Genomic DNA, 16,709 nt, shown 5'->3' on the forward strand with positions numbered 1-16,709 from the left:
ACGTTTTATTTTATTTATTTCTGCTGTCAAATTCTTCTGCCAGCAATGTACATTCACTTTTAATTGTGTGGTTCATAAATTATTTCTTAGGATAGGGAATGTGGTGATTTCTGCTGTCCGGGGAAATGACACACAGAGAGTACAACTGTACTAGCTACTTTATATTATTCGGTATACATGTATCTTAAGGCTAATAAAGATGTACCTTAAAAATATCTAGCTCAGTGATCAGTTACAAATGGAGTTGATCAAGGAAACCATTTTGACTGGATTCTGATTGTTAAGTTGTTAAGTTACGATCACACCAACAAACTACTCAGTATGCTGTACATTTGTCTAAACCACTGGCACAAAAACACAGAAGCTTGTCCTTCGCCCATCAACTGTTTAATTCAGAACTGATAAAGACTCTGTTTTTAATGGTATGTTGCTCGATGATATTTGCCAGCATCTTAGAACAAGACAGGAGAAGCACCAAGACAAGCAAAGGGAGAACAGATGGCATCCATGGAGTTAGTCAGGTGAGGGTAAAAAGAAAATAAAGTTACACCAGTTAACGAAAGCGCCAAGTAAGAAACTCAGTTCATAAAGAGAGAGGGTGGAGGGTGTGCAGGAAGCAGAGGAGAGTCTCTGAGGAAACACAAGATGGCAGAAAAACAGCACAAAGAGGAAGAGGAAAGCAGAGAGGACACGCCTTAGGGCAACTGGAGAGCATCCAGCATTTATCTGTCCAAAGACAGCAGCACTGCTGAGAAAAAGTGTTCTTATCAGTACTGAGTTTGGCCAGGCAAACAGAGCACAGCCAGTCACACCACTATGACAGCATTTTATAACTGTCCCACCCCATCATGGGAAGAGGTTATAACGATAAAGACACACACACACACACACACACACACACACGCACACGCACACGCACACAGAACTATCTGGTCATAACTGCAGTGAATGAGTCATGAAAATGAGATGGGGGAGGGGTGGGGGGGGGTTAGTCCTCTGCTGCAGCACAATGAGGAAAGGTACACATGAAGCAACGGCCAAGTGTTGTTCACACACACACATCTACAGGTAATCACACGAGCAAGAGCACATGAAGAAAAGAACATGGATTCTCACCTCCTTTTTCATGTAGTTTTCTTCCCATGCCTGTTTTTCAAGCTCAAGTCGCTCCTTAAGTGCTTTAATCTCCACCTAATCACGCACACACGCACACACACACACACACACACACAGAAATCAAAAACCGAGACAAATGCATGAGATCAGAGTTCATGAGATACAACACACATTTAGCTTTCACTCCATTAAACACGCAGCACACTGTCTGCTCCACCACAATGTGTTTCTCTGACTTTACTTTTACTGGTGTTAGCAGTAGTAATAACTGGGGTTAAAGTAGCAATGCCGTAGTAACAATAAGAACATTACTAATGGCGCAGGCTTTAGAGACAGTGGTAATGACTGCAGTGCCACTTGAGAGACAGTGGTAGTAATTGCAGTGGTAACAGAAGTCACTTTAGGGGCAGTAGTAATAATTGCAGTGGTAACAGAAGTCACTTTAGGGGCAGTAGTAATAATTGCAGTGGTAACAGAAGTCACTTTAGGGGCAGTAGTAATAATTGCAGTGGTAACAGAAGTCACTTTAGGGGCAGTAGTAATAATTGCAGTGGTAACAGAAGTCACTTTAGAGACAGTGGTAATAGTAACATTAACATCAGTAAGAGCAGTAGTAATTTGTTAGTAGCAGTAGTATGGAGTAGTAATGATTGCAGTGGTAGTAACCAAGTCAAAAATGGACCTCAAAAATAATAATATTAATATAAATAATAATAACAACAATAATAAGAGGGCTGTGGGAAGGTGTTTCCCGTGGTGACTTGTTTGTGAGAGAGAAGGAGTGTGAACCTGGTGCCGTCTCTCCTGCTCCTCTCTGCTCTTCTCCAGCTCCTCCCGAAGGGCTCGTCCCGCCAGAGAACTGTTCTCTTCCAACTGTCTCCTCAGATCCTCCAACTCAGCACGCTGCCTGGAGAGACAGCCACAGAGCCTGGGTCAAATAAACACTGTACAAACACACACACACTCAAACACACTAGCACACACACTCATACATCCTCACCACTTAACAACCCTACATGTGGTATTACCCAAGTGCGAAAGGGACTGGGCAAGATCACTGAGCTCTGGAAGGGAAGCAGTTTAAAAGGCTAGTTCTGAAATGGTGAGTCATGAAGAAAAAAGCATTTTATTAGGGCATGTAATCACTGAACAAGCCAATAGTACTTCCTCTATCTAACTCAGTCATTCTTCCCTGACTGGGTATGCATTATGTCACTCTCCATCATGTGTGAACCTACCGTGTGGATAACTGCGCAAGTCTCTCCTTCTCCTCAGCCACCTCCTTGTAGAGACGTCTTCTCTGTTGTTGCAGGGCATTCTCCTCTTCCTGGAGCTGCTTCTCAAATCTGACACACACACACACACACACATACAGTTTAGAAGGCCACATCCGTTCTACTTCATACTTCAGATACAAACACAACATAACACTCTCCCACCATCAAACGCAGACGGTCACCTCCTGCCAAGATAAAGCCTGATACCCAAACTATTTACCAAAGTGGGCTTCTGGCTCAGCACACAAGCTGTGTACCCAGAAACTCTCCTCTTCATATTGACTTCCTCAGCTCACTTATGACTAAGACTAACTTAACCCAGCCTTGTGCCAGGACTCAGCTAGACAGGAAATAAACACATCGCTCAGAGTGCCAACATCTCAGATCCTGGCCCAAAACTACCACACATCTGTGTAAATATCCAATTGCAGTCCTGAAATGGGTGCAAAAGTTACATAGGTTTACTTAAGATTTTAAAAAAATTCTAAATAATGTCCCATTAAATACAGTTAGAGATTAATTTGTCAATCAGTTGTAATTCCATTTCACAACGTTTTATCTGTGCACACTAAGAGGTATATCAATTTAAAGTGAATGGTCAAGTCACTGAGAGGAGTGTTTCTTTAATACAGACTAGTATAACCACAAGCTCACCCAAAACACACACACATACACACATAATATGAGGTACATGTATAAATCACAACGTCTTTATTTTATTAACAATGAAGAAGTGTTTGTTTTTGGTGTTTGAGAAATGGCACTGAATTGAAACAAAATTTTCTCAAGGTAGACAGTTATCAAGAACCACGAAGTGAAACACTAGTTAGTGAGAAACTAAACTAGAAAAACAAACAAACTTGAACCACCACAATCTTGCCACACACACACACACAAACACACACCACAACCAGCTTGTCAGCTTGTTACCACAACGGAGACAGTTATCAACAGTGCGACACTGGAGAAAAACTAAACCGGGAAAGCAAACTGTATTATTGTATCTCCACTTTACACAGTCAAACAAAAGGAAAGAAAAACAAATCTGTAATCAGGAATGCATGGGGCTGTGGAGGGCTGAGTCTGTGAGTGTGTGTGTCTGTGAGTGACAATTTCCAGTCTGAAACCACTCTGTGTGTGTGTGTGTGTGTGTGTGTGTGTGTGTGTGTGTGTGTGTGTGTGTGTGAGTATGTGTGTGTGTCACAAAGAAAGAGTAAATGTTTCTGTCTGTCTGGAAATCATTGCTTAGCAAGCTCTGACAAAATTATGTGTCTTCATCTACATGTGTGTGAGTGTGAGTCATCTTCTTTACATGTCTCATGTATTCCTCGGTAACAGTGTGTGTGTGTATGTGTGTACATACCTCTGTTTGGCCAGCTCCCTCTCTCTCTGGCACTGTTCATCTCTTTCCCTCTCCAGCTGTTGACGTAGCTCTTCGCTCTGTCTGACATAGCGTTGGGCAGCTCTCCCATCTGCTTGCAGCAGCTCAGCCTCATGGAGAACTCGCAATTTCTTCAGCTCCTGCTTATGCTTAGAGATCAGCTTCTGAATCTCTGGTTCCAGCCCTGATGTTTGTGTACGTGAGTGAGAAAGAGAGAGACAGAGAGAGAGAGAGAGAGAGAGAGAGAGAGAGAGAGACACAGGCAGACACAGAGAGAGAGACAGACAGACAGGCAGACACGGAGAGAGAGAGAGAGAGAGAGAGAGAGAGAGAGAGACAGACAGACAGACAGACAGAGAGAGTGAGGCTGGGTCTTGCCAACTGTCTCTAACTCTAAAAGCTTCAAGACCCTGTACCCATCCACAGTCACAAGTGTAAACTATAGCCCATTATACAGCGTAAAATTTCCCAAGAATACCAGGACAAGAACAAAGGCCCAGAACACAAAGTACAGGATATAGCATAAATATGTCACATTACCAAACAGTTCATTCATTCAAACAAAGTGCACCATTAACTGATACGAACAGGTGCAAAACACAGAGAAAAGGCTGTCTAAGGCAAACAGGCAATGTTTACACAGGCCAGGAAGCACAGGCCTCGTTCACAGTACTTGCATGAAGCGAGAGCTCTGATGCGAGGAGCAGGAAAAGTGCAACAGTGTTATCGTGGGCCGTGCCTCGTCCTAAAAGGTGATTCTGAAGGAGGAACTGAAAGAGTCCATGTGAAATGAGACCGACGGTTTCTCCTCTGCTCCTCACCCTTGACCGTGATCTCTTTGATCTTCTTGGTCTTCTCGTCAATCCACTTCTCTCGTCGGATCTTCTCCGTCGCACTCATCAACTCTTTCAGTTTCTTTATCTCCTGTAAGACGGAGAGAAAAAGAGATATTTTTCATTGTAGTGCAGGCATTATGGTTTTCACTGGCAGGACTGAGGTGTGAAGGTGAGGTTAAGGTAACGTGGTTTCTCTGCTTGGCTATGCTGTGCTATAACCAAAGACCCATAGAGCTGAGAGAGACTTCTAGAAGACAGAGTTTGAGAGTAAAACTGTGACGTTAATGCAAGTCCTTTAAACTTAAATACATTCAAGCTTAACACTTCAAAGTGTAATAGATGGCTAAGAGTTCAAAACCAGTAGGGTGTGGAGAAGAGGAATAAGGGGAAAAATAAGTCTGCATGCCTCACAAATGAATGTGTACAAGTATATAATTGAAAACAAAGATGCATGGACTGCAAATGAGTAGACTATTTACATAAAATCCTGCAAACGGGCAAGTGTGACTCTCCACCGAGCCCAGAGACAGACCAGCTGGACAGGGACGAGGATGGATGACAAGAAAAGAGTATAGCTGGAGAGATGAGAGAAGTTAGAATGGAAAAATAAGCATTACCTCACACAAGGGACCCAGAATTTGCCACACCTACAGTTAAATAGACAGACAGAGAGAGGGAGAGAGAGAGAAATGAAAATAAAGACAAAGAAGAGGAAAGAAAAGGAAAAAATAGAAATTAAATAGCAACAAAAATAAAATTGTGAAGGAAAGGTCCTGAACACACACACACACACACACACACACTCACACCTATATAAATATATAAACACAAAAGTCAGCCAAAGGAAGCCGCAGACAGAGCCAGTAGAAAAGTGCACCAGGCCAAAAACTGATATTTAGGCAGACATGAGTCACCCTGTTCCTAACCCATGTCATTACTGTAATATTAGATCATTACAGCACATAACCACGACAGCGCTGATTCAGACACACCAAGCTCCAGACAATGTTTCTACATGGTAGGACAGTTTTTAAGAAAGAACGTAATTAGAGAGTGTTAATACAGACTATAACAGGCTGCTGCCAGAGGGCCACAGTGATAGTTTGAGGACTCCAAATCATTTCTGAGTGTTTATGGCAATTTGAAGCATAATAAAAACTGATCCAAGATCAGTTGCTCTTTACAGTCTTATTTAGTCCAAATTTAGTATGCATGATGAGAAGCTGCAGTGGTAATGCTTATCTGGAATCAGGTGGTAAAAAAATGTTCACCATTTCATGCTGCTCCTGCATCTGAGCAATCTTCTTGGTGTACTTCTGATCCACCTGTTTGAGTTCTCCCACAACATTCTCACAACGTTCGCTCAATGCCTTCTTATCATCTATCAACTGAAAAGAACGACACAGAGAAAAGAGGGAGAGACGGTGCGTCATAGGTGAGAACTCAGTTGTAGCTTGTGCCCTACACACAAAGTCAGCTCCTGTCTGAGACAAAAACTCACCACACGGCGCAGTGTTGAAAAATCATCATGAGCGAGTGTGAGTGCGCATGTGCGTGTGAGTAAGTAAATGAGTGACTGTGTGTGTGTGTGTGTGTGTGTGTGTGAGAATGAGTGTCAGTGTGTGAATGTGAATGTGGGTGTGTATGTGCGTGTGTGTGAGGAGTGAGTGGTAAGTGTGCAAATCTGTGTGTGTGTGTGTGTGTGTGTGTGTGTGCGCGTGTGTGTGAGGAGTGAGTGGTAAGTGTGCAAATCTGTGTGTGTGTGTGTGTGTGTGTGTGCGCGCGTGTGTGTGAGGAGTGAGTGGTAAGTGTGCAAATCTGTGTGTGTGTGTGTGTTAGTGTGTGCGCGCGTGTGTGTGAGGAGTGAGTGGTGAGTGTGTAAGTCTGTGTGTTTAGAGTGGGTGTGTGTGTGAGTGAGTTTTTAAGTGTGCGTGTGTGCATGTATAGTTTACCTGGTCTATGAAAGTCAGGTGTCTCTGAATGGTGGCCTCATATTGTTCTTTCTGTAGTTGGAAGTTGCGGTTGAGCTCTTTCTCTGTTTCCTTTACATGACGAACTGTCAGTTCTCTCTGCTGAGCCTGAACACACACACACACACACACACACACACACACAGGCTAAAGCACAGGACCATCATTATGTGTGTTTGTCTGTTACTAATGCAAACAGCAGACTAAATGTGTGCATGTGGCTGTTACCTGTAAAATCTGCAGGATGCTGATGTGTATGTGTGTGGAGGTGTGTGTGTGTGTGTGTGTGTGTGTGGAGGTGTGTGTGTCTATGCATTACCAGGGCAGTCTGCAGCATGTTTACGTAGCGCCTCTTCTCCTCCAGTTCCAGTTTGAGTCTCATCATAGATCCAGTGACTTCTGCAGCTGTGGCTGAGGCCTGCTCTATACCAGCCAACTCCTCTTCAGACAACAGCATCTACACACACACACATACATACAGAAACACGTGCGCATGCACACATACACACCATATGTACGTTTACAGGACTTGCCAGGTACCTAGAACCACTTCAGTAACTGCTGCTGTGTTTGCAGACATTAAACACACATTAAATAAGATGAAGGCAGACTGCTTGGAAGTGAGGCTGTAGTCAAAAATCTCCCCCCCCCCCCCCCCCAAAAAAAACAAATACAAGTAATCTGGTCATCACAGTCCAGGGCTGACTGTAAGAATCCCCAGAAACGACTGAATCAATACGGATCTCAAATCAATGACTAAAATCAATATCAATATAAGTATGTTTAGCGCCCTGGAGTCTGAAAAACAGGATTAGAGTGCTCTTACGTCTCTATGGGAGCCAGAGGTGACTGATCGTGGAGGCTCCTGTTCTGATTGCTCCATCTCATCCAGGAAGCTCATAATGCTTTGAAGTTTGGCCTCAGACAAGAGAGCGCCCCCATCTGGTATGATGCGGGGCTGGCTTAGTTGGCCATGGCGTTCGAGGTTATCTGTGGTGAGGGAGTTGGAGTCTCCATCCTGGGGGTAGGAGGAGAGGGAATCAAGAACCTGTGTATCATGTGTGAAACTAACAAAAGCTGAAGAGAGCATGCAGGAAAAAACGTGCCACTGGCTGTTCATAAGCATGCTGAATTATGTTCAGTGCAATTCCCCAATTCTAAAAAATCTGATGAGCTTACTGTGGTAACACAGAAGGTAGAGAAAATATAGTTACAGTGACATGACTTTAAACAGAAAATGAGAACTGATATACAGAGTTGTGGAGAACTCTTGTTCTTTTTTTCTGCTTGGCCTAAATGCATTCCACCCACTAGACAGTATGACTGATTCCAGATCAGTTGTTGAAGCAAATTGAGGAAGGGCTCACCTCGTCGATCCAGGCATACTTTTCCTTCCTATAACTCTTGGGCTCAGACAGTCTTTCTGGTTCCTCCTCTAGCAGCTTGAGTGTGTCCAGCAGTTCATTCAAGGTGGTCTTTGACTGGGCTCTGCTCGACGGCGCCCCCTGGCGTTGCTCCTCCATACTCACAGACCTCAGCAGGATGTCCTGACAGAGAGAAGGGGGGAGACAGGCTTGTTTCACAACATTACCATTTTTTCTGCAAATGAACTTGAGAAGACAAGCTAGGACACAGGGCAGGACACAGTAAGGGTAGCAGGGTAACTTACATTCTTCTTTCAAAATAAATAGGTTCAATGTTTCATCAGGAACAGATTTCAAAGGCAGACTTGTTTCAAATAAATTCTCCATTAGCTTCAGCCATAATAAATTAGTGAGTATAAGATGACTATATTTCTGACCAATATTGATTCATGGGACAAGAAATCTTACTTAACTGAGATTTCTGTGGCTATTCTTAGCACCTGCTGAATGTAAACAGAATGTAGTTTCTTCTAAGCAATGGGACTTGTAGTTTTTCTGTTTTCTGGCTAAGCAGTTACCTGGGAGGACTGAGATCCTCTGCGGGCAGACACAGCCGGTGAGACCACCCTCAGGTTGGTGATCTCCTCCCCATCAGTCACCACATTCACATTGGAATCTGACAGGAGATTTAAAACCTTGTGGTTAAACCAAAGTCCACAGCAGTGCACACCTAACACACAAACTAAACAAGTCCAGGATGGGAAAGGATGATACATTTAACCCAACAGTTATGTATGCTCAGTCATACAGACTGACTGCTGTATCAGTGTGGGGTCCAAAACTGCTGGGACCACTTGGCAGTCATAACACACGGGTGATTGGACACACCAAAGTGTTAGTGTAAAAGAAGTGTGGTTGATTGACAGGTCCTCCAGACTGAGGAAGACTGTCAGTAGATGAAGCACACCTTGGCCCGAACCAGTGGGGGATGCTTACCAGTGTTTTTGGCCTTGACGTCCGTTGGTGAAGTGGGTACACTCTTGGTCGATTTCTTACGCCCAATTTTCCCACCACGCCTCAGGGCTTCCAGCTCCTCCTCCGCTGTCTGCTGCACTTCTGCAGCACGCTGGGCCCTCTTCTGCTGCAGCTCCTGTGACAAGTGCACACACACACACACACACACATGCATGCGCACACACACATAAATACACACATACACATGCACGCATGCATGCACACACAAATAAACACAGGTACACACAGATACACAGACACACACACACATACACACACACACACACACACTGAATCAAAAATCTGGTAACAGATACGTAGAAGCTGTAACACATTCCCTTCCACCAGTTTATGGATATTGGAACAAAGGGCCACCAGATGCTCCTTCAAAGATCTAAGGAATTTTGGCATTCTTTACAAATTCTTGGCTTGATTTCACATGGCAAAATGTTTCTCTATTCAAAAGCTCTTAATGTATTTGAATCAGGTTATTGAGGAATTTATTTTTAAGAAGGGAAATATTGACTAAAATAAAACCTTTGCTCGTGGTGCCTTAACATGGTTTAGTTCATATGATACCTGAATGGCAGCAAGGCGAGCCAGACGAGCTTTCTCCTGTCGGATCCGTTTCCTGTCCTCCTCATTCTTCTTCTGGGACTCTGCCTCCTCTCTCTCCGCCAGCTGCTCCCTCTCCTGCTGACCAAGAGGACTGAATGTTTTATCCCCAGTATCTGACAAACTCTGTGAACAAATAGCATAATAATCTTTATGCTTCATGGTGAAAAGCATTTAAGGTCCCCTCAGTTCTCAATGGTAAAGGATGCTCTACCAGGTTATGCCTCGAACACCTGATCTGGAGTCAGTTTTTATCAATCAACATTAGCAAAGAGATTATGGTCGATGTGGAGGTTTATAATGCTGCAAACAGTCCAAAAATATAATCCACTGAGATCCACAGCTGTCAGCACAGCCAGGCTGTCACTGACACGATACCTTCTTCTTTGATGCCAGAAGACATTTGACAGCAGCCTCATTGGCCCGCCGTCGGTCAGCGTGATGTCTGTACCAGCGCTGAATGGTGATGGCAGCCTGGTTCACCTGTTGGATGAACCTGTAGAGAGATTATCATTTTGTGACAGTCGAAACACTTAAAGAAGTCATTTAAAAAAAAAAAAAAAAAGAAACTGCAGCACATGCTGTCGCCGTACTGTTGTAATGTAACTGATGCTGTGGATCAATTTTGTCAATATCAATTAAACCCGGCACAGAAATGAAAAACGAGACAAAACACAAAATACTACTCGTTTTGAGTTACATCAAAGAACTGTATCAGTGAAACAAAGATGATATTAACCAGTATAAGACACTATATGTAAGTGTGTTATAACAGACTGAGTCTCAGAGAGGTAACACATCGTGACGAGTGTCTAAGCCCCGAGGAGCTGACTGATCCACAGAGACAGGGCCTACCTCTCGGCCTCCTGCTCAGAGACCTGCCGTCTGCGGGGTTGCCCTGGGCTGCGGGGAGCGTTGTTGTTGGAGCTGGAGGACGCTGAGGAGAAGTTCTTCTGGGATTTAGTCAGAGAGCTGCTCTCCAGGCTCACTTCATCATTCACTGTGGCTTTGATGATGTTGCTAGAGAGAGAATGACAGAAAGAAAGAGAAAGAGAGAAGAGAGAGAGAACACCAAAAGAGAAAAATAAGAGAAAGAAAGAGAGAGCCTCTTACACTACTGTTTCAAAAGCTAGACTGAGCCAGGTTTTGAGTGAGAAAAGAAATGCGAGACAAACGTGTCAGATAAGCGTGTCGTTCCTCAGTTCTTACTTGAAGGAAGGTTTCTGGTTGGAGCTTTTGGGAGTTAGGGGTTTGTCTGCGTGGTTGTTGTGCAGGATGGGCGTCACTGAGTTACCCACAGCACCTTTATTGCTCCTGAAGAAAAATGGATTGGTGACATGTCAGGAAAACAATACACATATTTAAAAGAAAAAAGAAACACACATGCCTCTCACAATCCATTCACTTATAGTTCAGTTTTGACAAATGATTCCAACTTGCAACTAAAATGCAACATTGGAAAATGCAATATGTAATGGATTTGCCTAAAAACAAGTCTATCCAGTTCTAGACCTCTTAGGACTCTGAGCCTTACTGAAGAGTTTCGTCGACAAACTGTCCCTCAACTTCACAAATCACAGGGCATTTCCAGTATGGTGCACTTGACATTTAAAAACAAAGACAAGCTGAATGGAGCTCCTGGCCTCTTTTCCTGGACTGCAGAGGGCAATACCTCCGTGAATGGTGAGTACGAAAGATAAGAAGTGCAGAATAGCACGCAGTCCAAGGGCGGGTTGTCATGGAAGCCAGAAATGTCTGTGCAAGGGAGGAAAAACAAAAGTCTGCCCACCTGTTGTTGGCAGTGAAGTTGGCAGCCAGGGCGATGCCCACCTCCTTCTTTTTCAGTCCGATAGGAGAGTCCATGCTGCCAGTGCTACGTGAACTGACTGGCAGGGGAAAGGCTCTCGGCTGGTCATCCTTGAGGAAAAAAGAAAGAAAAAAAAAGAAAGAAAAAAATTCAGGCTCACTTTAGCCCCTCTGATGTCCCAGCAGTAGTCATTTAGATTTCAGTGGCACCTTGAATTTATGGTTCTGTTGGATCACAGGTAATCATATCAGACTAAATCATTGTGGTTTTTACCGTTTTGGCTCTGGAACGTTCTGCTCTCAACTTCCACTTTCATCTGAGCTGTAAAAGCCAGATTCTACAGTTCACAGCTCAAACGTAACTCTTGGGATAGGCTGGGTAAGAGTAGGGTTCCAACTGTTCAACAGTAATATTATACCATGTCCTGTCTCTCTGACTTACTCCCTCCTCTCCTGCACTACATCACATACATATTTCTAACATCATCTGTGAACGGGTATGGGTAGTGATGATCCACACCAGCAAGCCCCTCCCTGTGAAAAACACTACATGTAGTGAGGCTGTTACCAGAATGTTCCAGGTGGTGTGGTCTGGCGACGCTTTGCTCAGGCTGGCCAACTTCCTGCGGCCTTCCGAGCTACTGTCAAACAGGGCCAAGAAGTCTTCTGCTTGGCCTTCGCTGAAAGCACAAAGAGAGTATCAACATGGGGCAGGTTACATCACAGCACAGTGACAGTCATTGATTTAGCCATCACACAACTGTTAACTGTACTGACGAACTGTTTAGTCATCAACAGACTTCACAAGGCAAGGTATGCTTCCCACAGAGCAAAGGTTCATCAACATAGAACCACCTGCAACGAGCTGCTACATATAAGTCAATGCAAAACTGAAAGTGTTCTGTTGGGATTGTGTTGTATGGTTCTGGGTACGATATCTATATGCTATCATTCAATATGAAGAATATAAGGACAAACTTTTTTCCAATTTGCTGCATTACTGCAACTGGTAACTCTCTAGATTAGCTTTCAGAAAAACTCACACATGTAACCAAGGTTTTTTTTAAAATCCAAATGACAATATGACCAGAAATGCAAAAGCATTGGGTTTTTTCTTATGCTAAGTAAACCGGTCCCTTACTTGTTATCTATGTTTCCTTGGTTACTACTGTCAAACAAATCAGCACTCTCCTCTGTGTGACTCTTTGGTACACATAACTGCCATTTGTGTGTTTGGAGCCTTTCGCTGGAGTGAAAAAACAGATGCAGTAACTGCTAATATCGAAAGAGTGTTAGCACTAGAGCCATATCAAAGCGTAGGGGAGAAGGAGACTGCTTTAGCCTAGTAACCTGTATCAGCTACACTGGCACAGAAGGGCTGAGCTTATTCTTTCCTCTTCTGTGTGATGACAGCTCTGAGACAACAGCTGTTTAGGCACAACACCCTTCTGCTGTGGAATTCCACTTCTGTGTGCCACAGACAGGGAGCCCCATTGTGATTAGGGAGAGGGAGAGAGAGTGCACGCACTCACTCACACAAACTCACACACACACACACACACACACACACACAGACACACACATACAGAGATGGCCTATTCTCTCCGTCACATTCCACCAAATCTCAAGACAAATGAACATCAAGGCAGATGCTGCTTGTACCGCCTTGGTCTGACCTGATGCGTTGGCATCTGCACTTGAGGTTGCTGTGTGTGTGTGTGTGTGTGTGTGTGTGTGTGCGTGTGTGGAGGGGGTGGACATCACGCCAGCTGGTTCAATGAAAAGCTATCCAACGCTTATTCAATCCGCACATTCCTCCACGTTTCTCTTTTATGGCAGCCGTGGGCTGGAGGAGGTCACCGAATGACAGACTACTAAAGACCCCGGGGGGAGGGGGGGGGGCTGTCACACTATTTAAGCCTTCTATGGCATCCCAGGAGGCACTGGGAAGGGGGAGAGAGGGAGGGAGAGAGGGAGGGGGTGGCGGCAGCTGCCGGACAATAGAATCTCTGCAAGCACACACTTCTCTTTTCACTCTGTCCTCGATCCAAAGAAACCTGAGTCTGCGACCCACCCTGCCCCACCCATTCATGACAAAGCTGATGCCCCCACTTATGCTAGCAGCAGTCGCCAGCCAACAATAGCTATTGTCCCCGAAAACTCCTCCAGGTCCCCAGCTGTTACCCCTTTAAAGGCGGAATACCAAAACCTGACCCCCCCCCCCCCCAAAAAAAACACTCAAGCCATGGATGAAGACACCAAGCCATGGACCAAGACACCATCCTCTCCAGCTCAGGCAGCTACATGAGTAAACATGTCTTACATGTTTCAAACACTGCAGAGCAGACAGGGGAGCTACCCTAATCAATTCCTAAAAGACCACAGCTGTGTGTAACTTCGTCGTGGGGTTTTCGCCCAGCCACAGGGTTCTCCGAGTACAGTGTTTCCGATAAAAAACTGTTAAGGAAAATGACAGAGAATGCCAACAACAATAGCTGATGCCAAAGACTTGTATTGTACCTGAGGCTAACATTGGCCTGTTGGTTGACATGAGTGGTACTGTTTGATCGTCTCAAGTTCTTGATGCCGCGTGAGCTTCCAAATCCAGCATCAGACTAGCCACAAAACAGAGAGAGAGAGAGAGAGAGAGAGAGATCAATAACCACATGATCCCAAAAGACAAGCTGCGTCAAACACAACAGCTAAAACTCACCTGTAAAAATCCAACCATCTTCTGAGGAAACCTGCCTAAACAGATCACATTCAAACACCACCTGAAGTGCAAAGTTCATTCCAAACAGATCTGCCATTTCTGAGAGTGGGTCTAATGATGCAGTGTGTCACACAGGGCAGGGCTTGGACACTGGAAGCCTGCCTCACATATTTGTACATTTTCTTTTTTTCTTTAATTATGATTGACAGAGAACATCGTTCCCACATTTAAGCCTTCAAAACACCTTTGTTCAGCCATGTTAAGAACATGGGCTGAACTTCTAAACACTAGATAACTTAAACAAGTATATACTAATATAATGTATGGCTAATGAACTTAGCAGTGATACTTATGCAACTTAGCAGTGACTCCTCAATGGTTATTTGCTTGGTTTTGAACTCTGTCTGTATTGGAAAATGCTTCAAATAAAAGTGTCTGCAAATTAAATAAATGTATATGTAAATGTAACATTTTGAGTATTCCTACTGGATAGTCCAATAGGATTGAAAAGTTTTTTGGTTTTTTTTACCAGCTTTCATAGTGGGATTGTACAGGTAGTTCCATAATCTGAGTTAATGTCACTCATGGGGTTAAACTGAATAATCTGACTGGGAAGTCTGGCTGCTGGATTTACCAGAGTGTTGCGTTTCCCACGTCCATCGCTAGCAACAGACACAGAAATGGAACGGGAGAAGTGCTTCCCTGGAGATGCACTGCTAGGCCGGCGACCCATGGAGAGCTGGGAACCTGTCAGACTGAGGTCTAGGGCATCACCTGTCCCTCCAGCCTGGATGGACGCAGGACTGCGAGTAGTGTGCATTTTCACCAAGTCTGCGAATAGAGGCAGAGAGATGACTTCCTGTGAGAGGCTCTATGAGAGACAATGTGAGCAGACATTTTCATGCTATCTAACTCTGATCTGGGATCAGTAATGGCCATTTTTGGCTATGACAGTTAAGGTAAAAAAGACGCTAGGAAAGCTAACCCTTTGCAGTTTGTAGAAAATGGACAGAAAGCAGTTTCTAAGAGCCAGCTACCACTCTGAACTACGACAGAGTCATCAAATATGTCAAACACTCCAAATGCAATGTCATTGTTCAATGTTTTGATTGTAAACCTGATCCAGACTCCAGCGCCATCATTAATGTTAGAGAGCATCAACTCTTCATATGCTGACGGATTGATGAGTTTCCACGGGTAACGGAAATCATGTCTGCTCAAATTGAGCCTTGTAGCACATTTGCGTTAACCTGGCGGACACACGCTGCAGGTGCTACGTTTCTATGGTTACAAAACCCGTTGTTTATCCTTGCCTCTTGTGGTTAACTGACATTCTACCAATACAATATGATCAAAATGGTGTAAGGGGGCACACAGACTAAAGGTTTACAAAACAGTTACGAAACATTTTGTAGTTCTTAATACCCGACAAAAAACAACACCGCTGCAATATGACCATAAAACATTATCGTTTGGCAATTTTCCGAGGCATAATTAAATATTACGAGGAACACATGAATAATTAAGCTAAATAAATACACAAATATGTTACAGTTGACTGGGCAATTCTCGTGACTTGGAAGATGATCATCTTCAGCCATATCCTATAAGGTGTACAATGAAGTAAGTTACGACTGTGGATATGCCTTACATGAGATGCAATGCAACTGTGATATCCGTCAGTGGATACTATTCGGACTCGAGGTCCCGTTAACAGTCAGTAATAAAACAGCAAAGGCCTTAAAACAAATCAAATTATTACAATATAAACAGAGCTGCAACACTGACGTAGGTTATTACTTAGCTTCGAAAAATGGCAACAGAACACATGATATAGTAAGGCGTGCTCCTACAGTAAAGAAAAGTGTGAATCTATAGAGATTAGAGTGTACTGTAAAGAATGCTTGAGCAATATTTCTCAGACTAGTGGATAGCTTGTTGGCTACCGAATAATTGCACTGTGCAATGATGTGCTTAATAACGTAATGGAGCGCAGCTGACTGCGGTTCACTGTAATAGCTTTCAGTTTACTAATAAACAATTCACAGTGTGGAAGCATATACTGATAAAAGCTAAATACACCAAAGAGAACAGTAAAATCAAGAGTAACCACTGAATTTTACCACGTTACAGCAAAATTATCCTTCTTTCGAATCACTAGCAAAACTGCCAACTTGGCGTTCAAAAGAGCTCACAAACATTTACGCAATGCTTACCTTAACCAAACTGTCCACATTAGCTGCAAGTACTGGAAGCCTTTTTGTGCCCTCTTTTCCAATGCTCGACAGCTGTATTCCCCGAGTGAAAGGTAGACAGTTTTCTCCGACAATAAAACACAACATCTTCCCTTTAGCAACCAGAACACACAAGAGCTCCTCCCATGAGAAGCTGTGATTGGTGGTGAAATCTCATCACTCGGAGCATCTGGAGGATCTGATAGGTGAAGTAAACTGTGTCATCGAAGTTCAGACTTGTTTTTTTTTTTTTTTGGAAAAAAATGGGGCGTGTATGAAATGAAAGCTTGGTTGAAGTTTGTGGCGGATGTTGCCAGAAATTCAGAGGACACAAATTTAGGGAAAGTGTCTGTTCTGAGGATATTTAACCAAAAAAAAAAAAA

At 43.7% G+C, this 16,709-nt stretch overlaps 1 protein-coding gene across 1 annotated transcript in view; it reads right to left on the reverse strand.

The window, feature by feature from the left end:
• Window positions 1-14,912, reverse strand: part of cep131 (centrosomal protein 131) — a 19,893-nt gene extending 4,981 nt beyond the window's left edge. Inside the window, exons 1-22 of the mRNA XM_030775342.1 lie at window positions 14,727-14,912; window positions 13,900-13,994; window positions 12,242-12,244; window positions 11,948-12,059; window positions 11,363-11,490; window positions 10,783-10,887; window positions 10,429-10,593; window positions 9,952-10,069; window positions 9,538-9,651; window positions 8,941-9,094; window positions 8,523-8,620; window positions 7,948-8,127; window positions 7,407-7,598; window positions 6,900-7,037; window positions 6,563-6,688; window positions 5,882-5,998; window positions 5,228-5,257; window positions 4,596-4,698; window positions 3,757-3,958; window positions 2,355-2,462; window positions 1,906-2,023; window positions 1,117-1,191 (exon numbers count right to left, since the gene is read on the reverse strand). Coding sequence (XP_030631202.1) covers window positions 1,117-1,191; window positions 1,906-2,023; window positions 2,355-2,462; window positions 3,757-3,958; window positions 4,596-4,698; window positions 5,228-5,257; window positions 5,882-5,998; window positions 6,563-6,688; window positions 6,900-7,037; window positions 7,407-7,598; window positions 7,948-8,127; window positions 8,523-8,620; window positions 8,941-9,094; window positions 9,538-9,651; window positions 9,952-10,069; window positions 10,429-10,593; window positions 10,783-10,887; window positions 11,363-11,490; window positions 11,948-12,059; window positions 12,242-12,244; window positions 13,900-13,994; window positions 14,727-14,912 — 2,667 coding nt within the window. The remainder of the gene's footprint in view (window positions 1-1,116; window positions 1,192-1,905; window positions 2,024-2,354; window positions 2,463-3,756; window positions 3,959-4,595; window positions 4,699-5,227; window positions 5,258-5,881; window positions 5,999-6,562; window positions 6,689-6,899; window positions 7,038-7,406; window positions 7,599-7,947; window positions 8,128-8,522; window positions 8,621-8,940; window positions 9,095-9,537; window positions 9,652-9,951; window positions 10,070-10,428; window positions 10,594-10,782; window positions 10,888-11,362; window positions 11,491-11,947; window positions 12,060-12,241; window positions 12,245-13,899; window positions 13,995-14,726) is intronic.
• Between the last annotated feature and the right edge of the window lie 1,797 nt (window positions 14,913-16,709).

Source organism: Chanos chanos, chromosome 5 (genome assembly GCF_902362185.1).
Source record: "Chanos chanos chromosome 5, fChaCha1.1, whole genome shotgun sequence".
Classification (NCBI taxonomy): domain Eukaryota; kingdom Metazoa; phylum Chordata; class Actinopteri; order Gonorynchiformes; family Chanidae; genus Chanos; species Chanos chanos.